This window comes from Engraulis encrasicolus, chromosome 4 (genome assembly GCF_034702125.1).
Source record: "Engraulis encrasicolus isolate BLACKSEA-1 chromosome 4, IST_EnEncr_1.0, whole genome shotgun sequence".
NCBI classification, from domain to species: Eukaryota; Metazoa; Chordata; class Actinopteri; order Clupeiformes; family Engraulidae; genus Engraulis; species Engraulis encrasicolus.
In genome coordinates, this window is record NC_085860.1 from 3857949 (window position 1) to 3875448 (window position 17500).

At 44.5% G+C, this 17500-nt stretch overlaps 1 protein-coding gene across 1 annotated transcript in view; it reads left to right on the top strand.

Annotated features, from left to right (window-relative positions):
* LOC134447196 (cyclin-dependent kinase 17-like) overlaps window positions 1-17500 on the top strand; it is a 49927-nt gene that overhangs the window by 16704 nt on the left and 15723 nt on the right. Inside the window, exons 2-6 of the mRNA XM_063196552.1 lie at window positions 1746-1894; window positions 6995-7159; window positions 9578-9711; window positions 15472-15597; window positions 17413-17469. Of these exons, the coding sequence (XP_063052622.1) occupies window positions 1768-1894; window positions 6995-7159; window positions 9578-9711; window positions 15472-15597; window positions 17413-17469 (609 nt within the window). The 5' untranslated portion in view covers window positions 1746-1767. The remainder of the gene's footprint in view (window positions 1-1745; window positions 1895-6994; window positions 7160-9577; window positions 9712-15471; window positions 15598-17412; window positions 17470-17500) is intronic.

Sequence of the window (17500 nt, forward strand, 5' to 3'; positions counted from 1 at the left end):
AACCCAATTCACCTGTAAACATAGGCTATTAGTGTCTAATGATTTTAAAAATCATGACATTTTTAACAGGGTTTGAAAAATATCTATCTATCCATCCATCTATCTATCTATCCATCTATCCATCCATCCATCCATTCATCCATCCATCCATCCATCCATATCTGTGCTTGTGTGTAGCCTTATTGCTGAAAATTAAAGCTTAGGCTAGCTTAGGCCTACTTGTAGCCAGGACGTGGTAGTTATGTAGCCTACTGTCATGTCTTTTGAGGAGCACATTTGGAAGACTAGCCTCTAGCACATGGAAGGCTCCAGGTCTTTTAAAATAATAATAATTTCATTAATTATTATTCTTTTTCTTATTCTTATTCTTCTTATTATTATTATATTATAAGGCCTATTGCTTTTTTATTAGCCTATTATTATTATTATTATTATTATTATTATTATTATTATTATAAAGCTGGGGTGCGTGCGTGTGTGTGTGTTGGGGGGGTGAACATTTGGGTGCACCTAAATTTTGTGCTGGTGCACCTAAACAATTTTTTTAGGCGCACCAGTGCAACCAGTGCAAAAAGTTAGTCTGGAGCCCTGGGTTTGTCTTCAATATAGGCCTCTTGGTTCATGTTCATAGTATAGCACTTGAAGGACTTTATCAAATTTGAAGTGGCCCCTCGGATTAAAAAGGTTCCCTACTCCCGGTATACACGAAGGTTACAGTCCCTGGACCTATGTGAGGTTAGGTGCCATGCTCATGGGCACATCAGCATCAATGGATGGAGGTGTAGGGAGAGGTAAGGGTGGGATGTGTACCTGCAACCCTTTGATCGTAAGACCACCTCCATTACCATTAGGCCACGACTGCCCCTCCGTAACCGTCTACAGAGGAAGCTGTACTCTGGCGGCTGGCTGTATTGTTGAGATTGGGAGGGGGTAGCAGAGGTCCGCAGGGCTGTGGCCCAATTTAAAACTCCATGGCCGTAATTACATTGACATGTTTTGATAATTACTCCTTTGCTCTATGCCCTGAAAACACTGCCACTGTCAACCTCACTTCACCCCTGATTTTGGACATGTTTTTTTATATCATTTAAGGGACAAAATTATTTCTTTTCTGAATGACCTACAAAAGCTACCACCATCATCCCTCCCAGTACCCCCCAAACATTGACTTACTGAATATATACTGTTTCAGGCATGAGCATTATCTCACAGACCGATCTCCCTATCTTGTGACTGTCAGCCCCCCTTGCCCCTAAGACATAATACTTTAAGGCCACCCAACTGAGCTGACATATAGAGACAATATAGAAGCGACACTAATATCAGACACATGCTGTATCCTGGCCTGTTGACACTGACCTCTGCCCCCCTTCCTTGTGGGTCGCTGGCAGGCTCCCCTTGCTCCCTCAAGCACTCCCTCAAGCACCATTATTCGCTTGCAAGCATCTATGTCTGTCGGTCGGAAACCATTGTGCGACTTTGGTTTAAAAGACAATTAGGGTACATAAAATTATTTCTGTGGTTTTAAACGCAGTTTTTATGTTTTATAATTAAATATAACTTGCACCCTCTTCACCTTGTGTGTCATATTCTTGCCCTTGCCCCCGAGCATCATGGAGCGCACCATAATGAATACAACTGACAAACAGAAATAAATTGACATGCGTTGTACAATGGAGGCAACAGCAGTGTAATTCTATGCCGACTAACTAACCCCTTTTCCCATCTTGTTGTGTCCCTTGCAGGCCCCCCTTGCCCCCGAGCACCATGGAGCGCATGAAGAAGTTTAAGCGGCGCCTGGCCCTGACCCTACGCGGCAGCCACACCGTGGAGGAGTCGCTGTCCGAGCTCGCCGAACACATGACCATTGAGGAGAGCGCACTCAAGGACACCGGTGAGGCTGGCTGTGTGTGTGTGTGTGTGTGTGTGTGTGTGTGTGTGTGTGTGTGTGTGTGTGTGTGTGTGTGTGTGCTCACCTGGTGAGCACCACACCCTTGAGCGTGTGACAACCCCTTCCCCTGACACACACACACACAAACGCACACACACACACACACACACACACACAAACACTCACACACACACACACACACACACAGATACATCTTGCGTGCCCTGTGACTGACCCACTCCCTCAACCAAAACACACACTCACACGCATAGCCTACATTTCCATCCCCAATCCCCACCACAGCCACTCCTCCCCACTCCACGTCCATGTCTGGCTCACCAACCAGTAGGCCAATGGCCACACAGAAAGACCTGTTATTCACAACACAGCCTTGAGCAACTCAAACACTATCCTCCCAACCCCCAACCAACACATACCCAGACACACATGAACGCATGCACAGGCACAGGCACAGGCCCACACACACACACACACACACACACACACACACACACACACACACACACACACACACACACACACACACACACACACACACACAGTCACACACATTATCCCAAATGATTACTTGTGTTACCAACCAGTGAGGTGAAACCACCGGCCAGTTTATTCTCCACAAAGCCTCATATTCCAGTGATGCCTGAGAGCCTTTCCAAAATCACATGGCGGCAGGAAAAATATTCAGGCTCTGTAGCAGTAGCCATTGGGCATTAGAAAGTACACACAGTTCACCCGAGTTCACTGCGGTATATAAAAGTGTTTGAAAAGGTTGCAGAGATATACTGTATTTCTTTTTTCCTCTCCGCTGTGAGCTGCTGTGAGTCTCTGAGGTCATTTTGTTGGCACAGCTGACGACAAGCGCGTTCGTTCGTTTATCGCATGTTGCCATGGCGTCGTCTTGGCACTGAGGGCTGCTGAACATTGCAGAGTTTCCATGCGGTTGCCTCAGTTGCCCTGGGGGCTGGGTCTCTACAGACACCTGAATGCCTTACGATGAAGGATCCGATGTGATGTTTTCAATGAATAAAGTTTACTCTTTGAAGCTTATTCATTTTGCAGTGCACACCTATCCTTTTCAACTGTGTGACATTATTGTTTGGCACCTGCAACAAGTGATTTTGGATGTGCGCAGCCAACCCAAAATATCTCCACAGACACCTCTGAGGGAAACCAAAGCGAGAGGTGAGCAAAAAGTCTACCAAAACGGACACATTTGGAGCGGCTAGTTTCAAACTGGTGGTGGATCAAAGTTTGGTTGCTCTACAAAAGGAGTGGGGAACTTTTTTTATTCGAGGGACCACTTCAAATTTTATAAAGGCGTCCTTAGGCCATACTATGAACACAAGCCAGGATTTCCCTCTATACTTTAGGCCTATATTGAAGGCGGCCAACTTTACAACAGACCCCACCTTCACCAGGTCGCCTGAAAATATAACTTCATTGTATTGCAGATGTAATTTGTACGATTGCTTTACAAAATATGTCACATTTCATGTGAAACGGCATAACATTAAAATGATATCGGGGGCTGTATAAGACAGACTTGCCGGTCTAGGGACATAGGCTCCCCACCCATGCTCTGCTACAACAAGCCCATCTGTTAGTCTCTCTTGAGCTTGTGCCATTGCTCTGTGGAATCCTCCACTCTCCCACCAGGTGAACTGTCAACCTGACTTGAACATCCACAGGCCTGGATGCTGCTGCAGAGGTGCTGAGTCTCTCACCTCTCATGTTCTCTCTCTCTGGGCGCCACCAGTGTATGAGGTTGCTAGAAATGTTGAATGTTGGAACCGTTTTCAGTAACTACTTTCAAACCAGCAGTGGATTCAAGTTGAAAAGTAAAGTGTCCTCAAATTACTCTCCTGCTATCTGTTTGAGCTTGTGTTACTGCACTGGTGAGCTGTAAACCTGTGAGCTGTAAAAGGCACTTCATTAGACTAGACATTGTGAAAGTAGACAGGTTGTGATCAGGATAAGAAAAATATTGGGTTGTAATGGAAAATGACCCAGGCTGGATTTGAATATATATAGCCCCTATATGATATACAGTATGTGGAGTGCATCAGACGGATGCGCCATAGCACCCCATTGGAAATGCATGTCTTGGGATTCAAGTTCAGATATGAGCCAGGTAGACTGAAAGGTCAAAAGCACTGCACACTGAGTTTTCTAAACACATTTTTATTGGTTGGAGCAAGCTTTGTTAACTTGACCTAGTTAAGCTTAGCCTAGTTAAGTTCGTGACCTTGCATCTTTACAAGAAGCACAAAGTTTATCTGAACTGGAGATCAGAATTTGCATACCATGCATTGCATTACCTCGCTGAAGTTTGCTTACACACCGCTTTCGATTTTGCAGGAATGTGTTGTGTGTTTTTTTGTCAGGGATTTCTTCTAGAATTGCCCATGGCTTGGCAACAAACTGAAAAAAGGTCAGGCTAGGCACTGAATTTGGATGAAATCTGCCTTGAGTAGTATTAAGACGTATTAGAAAGTCCACCACCACCACGCACACTATCCCCTTATGCAATAAGACTGTGTGTAGTGTAGCCTGTTGCTGCAGCTGTGCTGTGCTGTGCAAGGAGAGGGGACATCTTGGCCTGCATCGTTTATAAACAGAGGATGTAATGTATTTAGTGACTAAGGATATTTGGCCAGTCCCTTTTCCAATCTAGTTCGGCCATCTGCCCTTTTAAGTATTGAAACAAATTGTGTCTTCTCAGAACCATCAAAAGGATTAGACAGAACCAGCTCTTGCCCCCCCCCCCTTACTATTTGTGAAATAAAACTCCATTTTAAATCGTAAATCGGGTGTCCCTAAAATCAAGACTACCGTACATACATACAGTTGCAGTATGACCATTCAGAGGAAACTGTATCCTCTTGAAATCCATGTTTATTTATATAACACATTTCACACCAAATGGTAAGTGCAGAATGTTTTATTTAAGGAGAGAAAAAAATCAGCATAGGCTATCCAAACAAAAAAAAGCCTGGTGCGGGTCCAAGTCTGCCGGGCGTGCATAGTGTTGTGTTCGCAGTCCTCCTGCGGTGGCGTGTCAGGGATAGTTTGGCCGGCAGAATAAGTGGTGTCAGTGTCTCGCAGGACTCGGGCCGGTGGCCACCCCTTCAGAGAACTGCTTGCCATAGCAGTGCGAAGCCAGCCACTCAGCAGAATGTGCAGCAGCATGAGAAATGGCCTGCCGCTCGCTTGCTGTGGTCAAACACTACAAGAGAGCTGGGCAATAGTTTTTTTGCGTTTATTGGGAAAATAATCAGTAGAACAAGGCCCTCCTGGTCTAAAAGTATGATAGTATCATTGGTAATCAGTAATAGTTTTTTGATGGCGTCCATCCCATTAAGACCCAAGGGGTCTGAAAAAAGTAAGAGCATCGTCAATGCTGTTAAAGGTAAATACGCATAGTGCTGCAGCCAGCTGCACAGATGCTGCTTCTTATCTTAATGTGAACATTTTGTGGCAAACTGCCTCAATGTAAGGACAACATGCATCTCTTTAGAAGGAGACACTGTTTCCCTCTAACCACTTGTATGGGTGTCATGGAATGTAGACATGCATGTGGTATGATAGGACTGATAGTGTTCAACACCCATGTCGCAGGAGCTTGAAAGCCTTTGGTTGGGGACTGTCCTTCAAAACTGTCAGACTAAATAAGGTTTTATCAGTCTGGTTGTTGAACCAAGTTCGTAGAAGGAGCAGTCTAGCAGACTTTCCATGAACATTCACCTCTCAGAGGTGTGGGAACAATGGTCATGTGTTAGTTGTGTACTTCATCTAAAGCCTCTTTGAGTACCATGGAAAGCACTATGCAAAACATATACATAATGTATGATTTATTATTAATAGATACCTCTGTATATTATCAGACATAGCTGTATCCAGTCAGACCACTGATTGTGTAAACTTAAACATTGGATCAGTTTTGTTTTTCATTGGTTCCAGATTTGTGTGAACCAACCAGGAAGACCTAAGAATAGGCAGGTTTGGCCAGGTTTGACTTGCACTTTACTTAAACACTGCAATTCAGGCCAAAGCTTTTAACAGCAAACAGAATAAAGGGTTCTTACGGCACGTGACTGCCAAGTAACAAGCGCTTTTGTCACCGCTTGTTGGTCTGTGGTAGGTATTTGTAAGGTTTTCCCCTGGCTCGCTCGCTGGCTTTTTCCAGTGGTGGGCGGTGGTGTTTTTGATGTGCTAGCCCATGTGCCACAGTGCACATAAACAATGCCTCATAATGGCCAGCAGCTCCCGTTTTTACCATCTGACCATGAGCCTTTTCTCTCTTTCTTCTCCGTTGCATTATTTTCCTCTATGGCTTGGCTGCGCCTCTGGCTTTGGCTATGCACTGCTGTATGCTGAGCTGACCAGCTTGACTAATGGAGCTTTTGTTCTGTTGACTAGTGTGCTAGTGTGTACATATGTACTGTATGTAAGGCTATGGGATGTTATTTGTGTTGTTGGGGTACTGTATGTATGTGTGTCACGTTGTTGTGAGACATCACTGCTTTGGAATTTAAAATGATTTGTGAAGAAATGTGACGGTAACGACGTGAACTGTTCTCTATTCTAACAATACATACTGTTCTCGTGGGTCACTGTGCACTAAAATGTTCAGCAGGTGTGTGTGTGTGTGTGAGAGAGTGTGTGAGAGAGTGTGTGAGAGAGTGTGTGAGAGAGTGTGTGTGTGTGTGTGTGTGTGTGTGTGTGTGTGTGTGTGTGTGTGTGTGTGTGTGTGTGTGTGTGTGTGTGTGTGTGTGTGTGTGTGTGTGTGTGTGTGTGTCTTTTGCCCTTGACAAGAGACTCACTGTCCAGCTGGACTTGGCAGTCTAGCAGGTGGACTGACGAAGGTGTGCAGGTGTGTGTGTGTGACCGTGTGTGTGTGTGTGTGTGTGTGTGTGTGCTCCCCAGACAGAGAAACACTGTCCCACTGGACCAGACTCTGCTAAATATTTAGAAGATGGACTGACACAGGTGTGTGTGTGTGTGTGTGTGTGTGTGTGTGTGTGTGTGTGCGTGTGTGTGTGTGTGTTTGTTTGTGTTTGTGTGTGTGTGTCACTGTTCCAGAGACGGGTGTTGTGAGGAACGGTCGTCCGGCCTCCTCCCACAGCGTCCACTCCTTCCTGAACCAGTACACCGGCTCCTTCAAGAAGCCGCCTCTCCGCCGGCCACACAGCATCATCGGGGATGGCCTGGGACCCCCCATCCCCCCGCCACGCAACGGACGCCTAGGTCAGTGGTTTTCAAATTAGGGGCCCGGGACCCCTGGGGGGCCGCAAAGGGGTGCTAGGGGGGCCGCATCATGTTGGCAGGAAAAGTACAGTATAGCACAATTTTTATTTAAACTAGACTGCATTCTTGTAGAAAATGCTTAAAGTGGGTTTCCCTTTTGGGCCAAAGCATACATGTTTTTTGTTGTTGTTTATAAAACAGTGTTGTGAGGAGCGGCAAGACACTGGCAGCCAACCACGAGCAATTTTTTTGACCGACAGCGGTTTCCAACAATCAAAGGTTGAGTTGTGTGCAGCCAGGGTTGCGCAGCCAGGGGAAAACAAAAAATTAGAACCCATGTATAGCAATTGTAGTAAAAATAACATAATCTAACTTAGCTAATGAACACTGAAGAGGGAGGTGCTGTTTCCACGTAGCAGGATATTTTTTTAGCAGGGTATTTTTTTCTCCTGTTAGGTGTAAACGCAACATGTGGATGTGGATACAAATAAATCCTCCATTGTAACGAATGCGTTTCAGGCCCCTAAACAGGATATTTTTTTCTCCTGCTTTTTATACCTGGATTTTAAATATCTGCTACGTGGAAACGGCAGGCCAAAACCAATGCAAAACCAATACAACCAGGAGAAAAAAAGATCCACATATAAAAATATCTGTGTAAACGGCACCTAACTGTCAGAACCCTTCATTGGCAACACCTGTTCTGGTTGACTCACTAGGCCCAGCAGCTAACTAATTACACAGCAAGCAGTGGTTGCCATTGAGTATTCTACAACAGAGTTCTAAAATTCAAAAAATTGACAGTTGCTCTTCAGTGTTCCATGCCTCGCTTAGTTAGCCACACCTGTTTTGGCTCTGGGTACTGACAGTGTTGTGCAGTAAAAAGTAAGCCTACACCAAAATAAACCAAAACAACCTTAACAAGTTTCCCATTAGTTAAGAACTGCATTATAATAATCTATTGCATCTCTGAACATGACTTCTATTGTTGTCAAGTTATTATTTTATGTATTCCAGTGGGGCACTGACTAACAGACCTAAAGTAGACATAGTATGATGATTGTGAAAAGTGATGCAAAGAAAAATAGTGTGGCATGACCCATGTAAGGTGGGCCTTGGCTGCAATATACCGGTATGTGGGAGGGGCCATGCCATGGTAAAGTTTGGGAACCCTTGTCCTAAGTAATGAACATGATAAGACATTATACTATTAAGATATAAATAAATATTAATACATATTCTTTGGGATATGTTGGAGAATGTCTTGTGCAGCCTTCAGACTCCATCTTCCTCACCTCATCAATACAAGATTTTGGTGAAAAATGATTCATGATTCATGCAACACTGGATGGAAATAAATCTTGTGTCATTGCAGATTTTTTTTCTTTGAAAAGCCAAAATGGCCCATCAAATGTGTGCTATATTCAAACCTAAAAGCGTTCCAACAACACATTCGAGTATGTGGCCTTTTTTGGGCTGTGACCTTTTTCTTGGCCGGTCAGTGTAATTGGCTCAAACAAAAGTCAAAAGAAAATGTAGCTATATCTGCGTATTGATATAGTCAATACAAATAAATAAAGAGAAATAATAGAATAGAATAAATGAATAAATAAATAGAAGGAAACCCGCACAATTATTTACACTGTTGCTTGAGTGGCATTCAGCATTTCACCCACACATGCTTTACCTCTGTGTGCACCGATAATGTAATTTGGCAGAAAATTGATGTAATGTGATGTCCTCTCACATGGCGCGTGCTCCTAATAGCTCCCCTGTAATTCCTCCAGTGTGTGTTAATTACATAATCAAGTCCTTAAATGTCACAATATTAATCAGGCCAGAGAGTGCTAAGGGAAGAATCTAAGATGGTGCTGCTATCGTAACACTCTCACCACCATCCCTGATGGCCAATGCTACACCTTGTTTCCATGTACTGGGTATGGATATTGGATATGGTTTACACGTAAATAAAGTTTAGCTCACTAAAGCCATTATTTAAGATAAGTTTCAAGTGGAAATTTCTAAAATGTCACAATGCTGTTTTTTTTAATCCACATTCCATATAATCAGGATCAAAATGTTAAAAAGCATCAGTTTTGAAAAATAATAAAATAAGTGTAACCAAGGCCTTAATGTTCCTCAGATATAGTTCATGACTGATGGCCAATGTTACTGCTCCTCAGTGCATTAGTGATGACCAGTGTTGATATTCTTCAGGTATATTCTCCTTTTTTCCTTTATTTGAGACAGGGTAGTGAAGATTCAGACAGGAAGCGAATGGGGAGAGAGAGAGACGGGGACGGGCCGGCAAAGGACCCGGGCCGGAATCGTACCCGGGTTAGCTGCATAGCATTTGTGCCACGGTATAGGGCCAGGTGTAGTACATCATGACTGATGGCCAATGTTACTCCTTTTCAGGTATAGTGCATGAGAACCAGAAGCTGGGCTCGGACGGGGAGAGTGACCAGACGTCAGGCACCTCCTCAGACGAGGTGCAGTCCCCCTCCGGAGTCTGCCTCAGGAACAAGGGCGGCCGACGCATCTCACAAGCGGTGGGTCTCACTACAGCACACACACGCACGCACGCACGCACGCACGCACGCACGCACGCACGCACGCACGCACGCACGCACGCACGCACACACACACACACACACACACACACACACACACACACACACACACACACACACACACACACAGGCGCACACACACACACACACATCTCGCAAGAGGTGGGTCTCGCCATAATACATACGTGTGTGTGTGTGTGTATGTGTGTTTGTGTAAAGACTCTTGCAAACTCATGGTCCTGCCATTCAGTTGTATGCCAAACATACACATGCACATCCCCCTTCCATTGTGTTGAGTATGCACACACATGTCTATGCACATGTTTACACACATGCCCCTCCCTTCTCTTGTGTCGCACTCCGATATGCACATAAACATACTCATCTTCCTTCCGCTGTAAGGGCCACACACACACACACACACACACACACACACACACACACACACACACACACACACACACACACACACACACACACACACACACACACACACACACGTCCCTTGTATGGAATGAACAACAGCCAAGTCGTTATGACCCTGATGATGATCCCACCCTGTCCTGCCCTGGTGTCTCCCCTCCTGACCTCAGTTCGCCCTTCCAGCGAATCTCACAACATCCAGCCACCCCTCCTCTCCTCTACTCTACTCTACTCTCCTCTCATCTCCTCTCCTCTCCTCCTTCCTCTCCTCTCCTCTCCTCTCCTTCCTCTTTCCTCTCCTCCCCTTCCTCTCCCTCCCCTCCTCCCCTTCCTCTCTCCTCTCCATCCAATCCCTTTATCCCCAGATGCCTCCCAGCCAAGCTAGCATCTCTCAGCATCCAGCCACCCCTCCTCTCCCTCCCACATCAGGCAGCCAGGATCCCACTACATACAGCAGCCCAGCAGCCCAACAGCCCCCACCCCCACCCCACCCCTTAATATCCCTCCAGCCACAGGAAGTACAGATGCCTCCCAGCTAGCTTGCATGTCACAACATACAGCTCCCTTCCCTCTACCCCTTTGGCCCTAGATGGCTCCCAGCTAGCCAGGCCACGCCCTCCTAGAGACGCAACACCTTCGGCGTTGCAACTAGTCAGGTCAAGAGCTGATGCAAGTACTTTCTGAGTTCCCGAAAATACGGTAACTCCTTCCACTTTGTCGGGAAGCAAACAACCATAAGCAAACCAAGGGAGGCGGGTTAACCATGCCGTTTGGAAAATGTTAATTGTTATGCTCTTGGTCAGACCAAGTCTCGAAGAGATTTGAACGTCGGGCTAGCTCCCAGCCACCCACTCTCACTAGCAGTCCAGCTCCCCTCCCATCCCGTCCTGTACCGTCCTGTCCCTGCCTACTGCCTATTGCCTACTGCCTACCTCTAACCCTCTGGTCCCAGGAAAGGGCAGATGCCTTTAGAGTCCACCACAGCGTGACAGGAAGTCAACTCTAGAGATGGATGCCTCAGTGATGCCTCAGTTAAAGCAGTTTAAACTGTAGAGCCATTGCTACTGTTGTTGTTGCCTCGGCTCTCCTGGCTGGTTTAACCAAAGGACACATTGTTCACATGTCCCAGTAAGACCGCTCTAATCCCCGTGGAGTAGAAGCAGAGCACCACATGACCATACATGACCGGGTGAGGCCCCCAGCCCCCAGCCCCCAGCCCTCAGCCCTCAGCCCTCAGCCCCCAACCCCGCCTCTCATACCCTGGCTGAGGCATGCAGCACCACATGCTTTGTCTCCCAGCTCATGGATCACCCATGGATGGATGGATGGATGGATGGATGTCCAAACTTAGCTCATACCACAGAACAAACCACCACCACCACAATCCCCACACAGTCATACCACACACACACACACACACACACACACACACACACACACACACACACACACACACACACACACACACACAGACACACACACATTCACACACATACACATACACAGACACACACACACACACACACACACACACACACACACACACACACACACACACACACACACACACACACACACACACACACACACACACACACACACACACAGGCATACCACTCCCAAACACAAGGCACTACCCACCATGCCAAGCGTGACTGAAAGGGGAGAGGGTTGGAAAGGCATGCTGGATCTGCTGCGTGGACGGTGGGTTGGTTGGTTGGTTTGGATGTTTGCGCGTGAGAGTGTGTGTGTATGTTCTCCCATGTTATTGTGTACTGTATATTTGTGTGTCCAGGCAACCTTGACTGTTTGAAACACGTTGAGATGTTTGTGTACCCGTGTCACACATCAGGTTTCTAACACGGGCCCTGTATGTAAAATCCCCTTTGGCGCCAAGTGGTAACGTACGCACACATACAGTACCTCATATTCACCCTAGCCTAGCGGGTACGTCTGTCGTGCTCTATGTACACAGCATTAAAGCAATCCCAAACTGAGAGTGTAATATCCCCAGTGGCATTCATTGCTATGCTATGCATGTGGGCAGCGGAAGGTGTGCCAAGGCATCGAATAACGTCAGATTGGATTCTGAACTGTAATCCATGAGCTAAGCGCCCCATGCATTTATTCATGTGTAGCATTGCATAATGCTTTGCCATGTGAAGGGAAGCACAGGTGTGCTTTTGTTTAGTGTTGTTTTTTTGTTTGTTTGTTTGTTTGTTTGTTTGTGTGATCTAAATGGCATGGGAACTACCTTGTGATTTGGCATGGAATAAATTCTAAGATTTTATTCATCAAGATTTATATTCTGTGACATTATTTGATTTGATATAATATTCTGTGTTATATTATATTATATTATATTATATTATATTATATTATATTATATTATATTATATTATTATATTGTAGTATATTATATTATTATATTATATTATAATATATTATATTATATATAATATAATATAATAATATAATATATATAATATAATATAATATAATATATAATACTATTTTATATCCTGTGATATTATATATTTTGTGATATATTATTGTATGCTGTATTGTTGTTTATTACATTAAATAGTATTATATTATACATTCATTATTTAATAATGTAATGTTTCTTTAAATTATTTAATTAATAATTTAATATTTCTAAGTGTGTATTTATTTAGGCAGCAATGGTTATGTCACTGGAGATTATGGCAACCCTGTCCAGATGGGTTGTGAGTGTGTCAGAGATTAGGAGGAGTTGATGGGGGGCGGGGGGGTGTTTCCAAAAGTCTGCTTGGTGGCTGGAAAGGGGCTGTTTATTTGGTGGTGGTGGATAGGTGACAGCAGCACTGGGTCTCATGTCGGGACAAGACTTGTCACCTCGGAGGACATGGAATGCTTAATTAGAAGCCGGAGACAGACAGACGGGGCACAGCTAGCCAGGCCACAGCAGCTACCATGCAGGCTAACCTGTCATTGGTTGACAGACACAGATGTGTGAATGAGGTTTGGGAAATGGAAAACCTGAGTTAAATGATTCCATTGTCATTTTTTTCCACATAGAAATTATACAGAATACCAGTACAATTTGGAAACACAGTAATACAGTATGCATCAAAAATATATGCTTAAAATAAATTAAATGGAAACCTGTCAGATAGTATACCAAACCTAATGGAATATTGAGAGATTTTTTTTTGTTCAACGAAAATATTGATGTTGTACAGTGCATCAAGCATACGGCGCCATATGGCACTGAAGGGATTAATCTCAAAACAGTGACCTACAAAAGATGATGCTCCCTACAAAAGATGGTGCTTGACCAGCGGTGGCTATTTAAAAATGCCATGATGAATGCGCCACTGTGGGACTGCAATGCGCTATGCGTTGCCTGGCTGCGCTGTGGCCTCAACGCTCTGTTGCCTCCATGCACGGGTGCTGTTGCGTAAAATGCGCGGGTGTTTTGATGGCAGTCCTCGTGTGGTGTGGTGTGGCGTGGTGTGCGCCGCTGTACGGTCCGGTGCAGTGGCCACTCCAGTGGGGTACGTGCCTAAGCCGCCCACAGAGGCAGATTAACAGTAATCTATCACATAGAGGGAGAGCCTACGAGGGGGCGGCACGCTGAGTGTGCTTGCCATGAGTTTGAGTGTGTGTGTTACTCTTATGCGAGTGTGTGTTACGTAACATGTCATTATGGACAGGGTTTTATGACTGATCTCTCTGGGTCTCTGTGTTTCCGTAAACAGCGGTTCTCTGGCCACTCTCTCGTATGCACATGTGCACCTCGTGTGTCTGTGTTCTCAAGCGCAAAGGGTCTTGATAGGATGGACGGGGCATGCAAAGCACATGGCGGGAAGAGCCCGGCTCTGCCTAAAAGAAAGAACATTTATGTAATCTATATGCACACACAGCATCACTTTGGGAAAATATGAGGCTTGAAAGGGCATGGCCATATGTACCTACTGCAAAGAGTACTTGGAAGTACTAAATGTGTACACGTGATTTAGCATAACGTCCTAATATAGGGTGTAGTACATTTGTAGCTCAATGATCTAAGATGCAGTACTGTTGTGACAGTGACCCGGGTTCGATTCCGGCCCCAAGTCGTTTGCCGACCCCTCCCCTCTGTCCTATCCTGAATAAAGTTAAGGCATAAAAATCCCGAAAACAAAACAAACAAACAAACAAAAAACATGGTCCTGATGCTGTTGGCCGCTGCAGGTTCATCAAAACTGATTCCACTGACAACACTTAATCACTAGAATATCTTGAATTTATTGCTGCAAAATGATTTTATTGTTGATTACAACAAGCATTTTTTTATTTTTTTATTTTTGTGATGTATATATAGTTTATGGTTTAACCTTTGATACTCAACTAAATTACAGAGGTAGTGGCGCTTAGATTAAAAAAAGGTTGTCGGACAAAAAATCGGAATAATATGAAATAGCCCACAGTGTAATGTCCACACACTTGCTCCTGATCTATTCTTTTATTCACCCCAAGTGAACTCCTTGAAATGTCTATCAGACAGATGAAGTTTACTGAATTGTAATGAGGAGTGAAAGCTTGAAAACGTTTGTTTGTGGTGAATAAAGAAACAGTGGGCAGACATTCCACTTCATTCATTTAACATTAATTATACTTAGTACCACTTTTGTCCATTTGTTTCAAACAGCTCCTAAATCATGCCAAGCGTCCTCTCCTAAAATGTGGGTAAAAGAACTGTTGTAGCAAATGGGGTCAGTGATTATTTGTTTATTTTCTTAGATTTACTCATTTCACCCACGCCTTCCGAATATTTGTTATTCCGTTGGCATGTCCTCATTTCTTCTGTTTTGTTTTCCGTCTGATTCAGGCTTGTGTTTGTGTGAGTCATTCAAGGCTGTCTGGCTCTATCTATCTAGCTCAGCAATGTTTGAATGAAAGAGTGATACAGCGCTCCACACACAGAACACTTTCCCATGCATCTCTACTCAACGTCCTGTTCATGTGTCTATTGTTCCTCACCCTGTAGGACCGTAACATGCACTTATCACTGCCAACATGGGAGGTCTAGTAAGAACATGGTTAAGTGATAAACCAGCCTTAGTTAACCTACAGGAAGTGGTAAACCTGCTAATAGAAATACCTGAAGGCATCATGAGGACTCCAGGCTCTTCTATTAAGATGATTTTACCTCTACCTCATGTCTAAATCAACCTGGTTTACTACTGACCCTGGTATACCCCCCTGGTCCTATATGTGAACCTGTGTGTGTGTGTGTGTGTGCGTACGTGTGTGCGTGCGTGCGTGCGTGCGTGCTTTCTCTCCTTGTAGGACCTGAATAAGCGCCTGTCACTGCCGGCTGACATCCGGCTTCCAGATGGCTACCTGGAGAAGTTGCAGATGCTCAGCCATCAGTTCGACCAGCCGCTCAGTCGCCGCTCACGCCGGGCCTCGCTGGTGAGTCACGCACTCAGTTACTTACAGAATTTTTCTTATTGTATTATACTTTGCCTGAACCTCGTGAATTTCACCCCTTTTTAAACTTTGAGTGAGTGAGGAGAGGTTTCACGGGACAGGGTGAAATTTTGGTGTGGCAGGTTGTGAACGTATGCCAACTCATAATTAATGTTGCTTAATTTTTATAACACGGTAATTTGCAGTGTAACTAATTAATCTAATGAATACCCTAATTGTACTGTTAACAGCCTACTGTGTGGCATGTATAGGTGCTTATCCTATCACCTAATTTGTCCTGAATCACCACAATCAGTTACAAGCACTGGCTGACTTCATATTTCAGATTCGTGTGCACATGAAGCGTGGTCCCAACCTGCATATTCATGCTTCCTCTTGAACTACTGCATATATTTTTACAGTATTTTTTTGTTCTTATTCTTTTCTATTTGTAATTGTCCACTGTGTAACATTTGTAGGCGTTCATTGCCAAAGTTAGTGTTGTCTTCTCTCAAACTTATTCATGAATAAATACCACCAATCACCACCAATTACAAATTACAATTTGACATTGATGTGTACGTACGTGAAGGCTGGTCTCACCTCCGTAATTATGCATCCTCTTCTTACGTAGGTAACTACTTTACCTAATCGGGGACATTGGACCGCTAAGAGTTTTTTAACATGCCGTGACAGATAGTAAAACAGTGTGTGACGAATTGCCACATTGCTTATGTATGAAGATTAGGTGGAATACATAGTTGTACATGCAATGTGACAATATGAGAATGACTCACGCCTTGTCATGCAATGGAGCCCTACAGTTGTTTTGAAAATTCAGTATGGCCATTATTAGTAAATGGCTTCCATATTCTGTGGCATAGAAAATGTTTCTTATCCTCAATAACGGCCTGGGATTTTTTTCCTTGAACATGAAGTATCCTGTCACATTGTTCATCCAAAAGTGCACACCATAGCTATCAGAATCACATTCATCAAATGCTTCAATAAAAAAGTCATGGTCTCCTGTTGGTCTTTACATTGCTGTCCTACTGTCCTGTATGCTGCCCTACTGTTAGTATGTGTGGTTGCTTTTAGTATGTGTGTGTGTGAGTGAGTGAGAGAGAGAGAGAGAGAGAGGTGAACGTAGGTAGAAGCAATGCAGGGGCTCCGGTCATAGTTGTGAAGAACCCCGGGGACCCAGCATTGACAGGACAACGCTATTATTAGTAGACTCGTTAATAACAAGAGGACTGAAAATGGTGTTCTTATATAGTGCCAAGAATCTCTAGAGGCAGCCCCACTTGGCATAGAAGTGCACAGTGGCAGAGTGAGATGGGTGGTATCTTAGCCTGCTGTATAAATCAACCTAAAGCATCTCATCTGCTTACAGTGCCTTATGTTGGGAGCCCTCTGCTGGCCAAGGAAGGATTTGCTTGTATGACACTACAGTTTTTCAATAGCCTACCTATGATAGAAGAATGTTTTGTAGTGATGGGCAACCGGAATTCAGAAGCTAGAATCCAGTGCCACATTTTCCGAGTGACCTGGTTTTACCTGTTGCAAATGCCTAAATAGGCAGGTCGTTTGGAATATGTGGCACTGGATTGGAAAGCTTCTGAATCCAGGTTGCCCGTCACCGGTTGCAGGAGATACTATTGCTAATTGATACAGTACATGTCTTCAATTCCATGTGTACTCCATGTGTACTCCACAAACTTGTACAACAACCTGTACCCGAGGGGGCCCCGTACCATCTTAATCCAGCCCTGCCTCTGTCCATATGATCGCTAACCTCTAATGTCCTCTGTGTTTCAGTGTGAAATTGGGTTTGGAAAACTGGAGAGCTACATCAAACTGGACAAACTCGGGGAGGTAACGCCCATTTTAATTCTGATCTGCACTT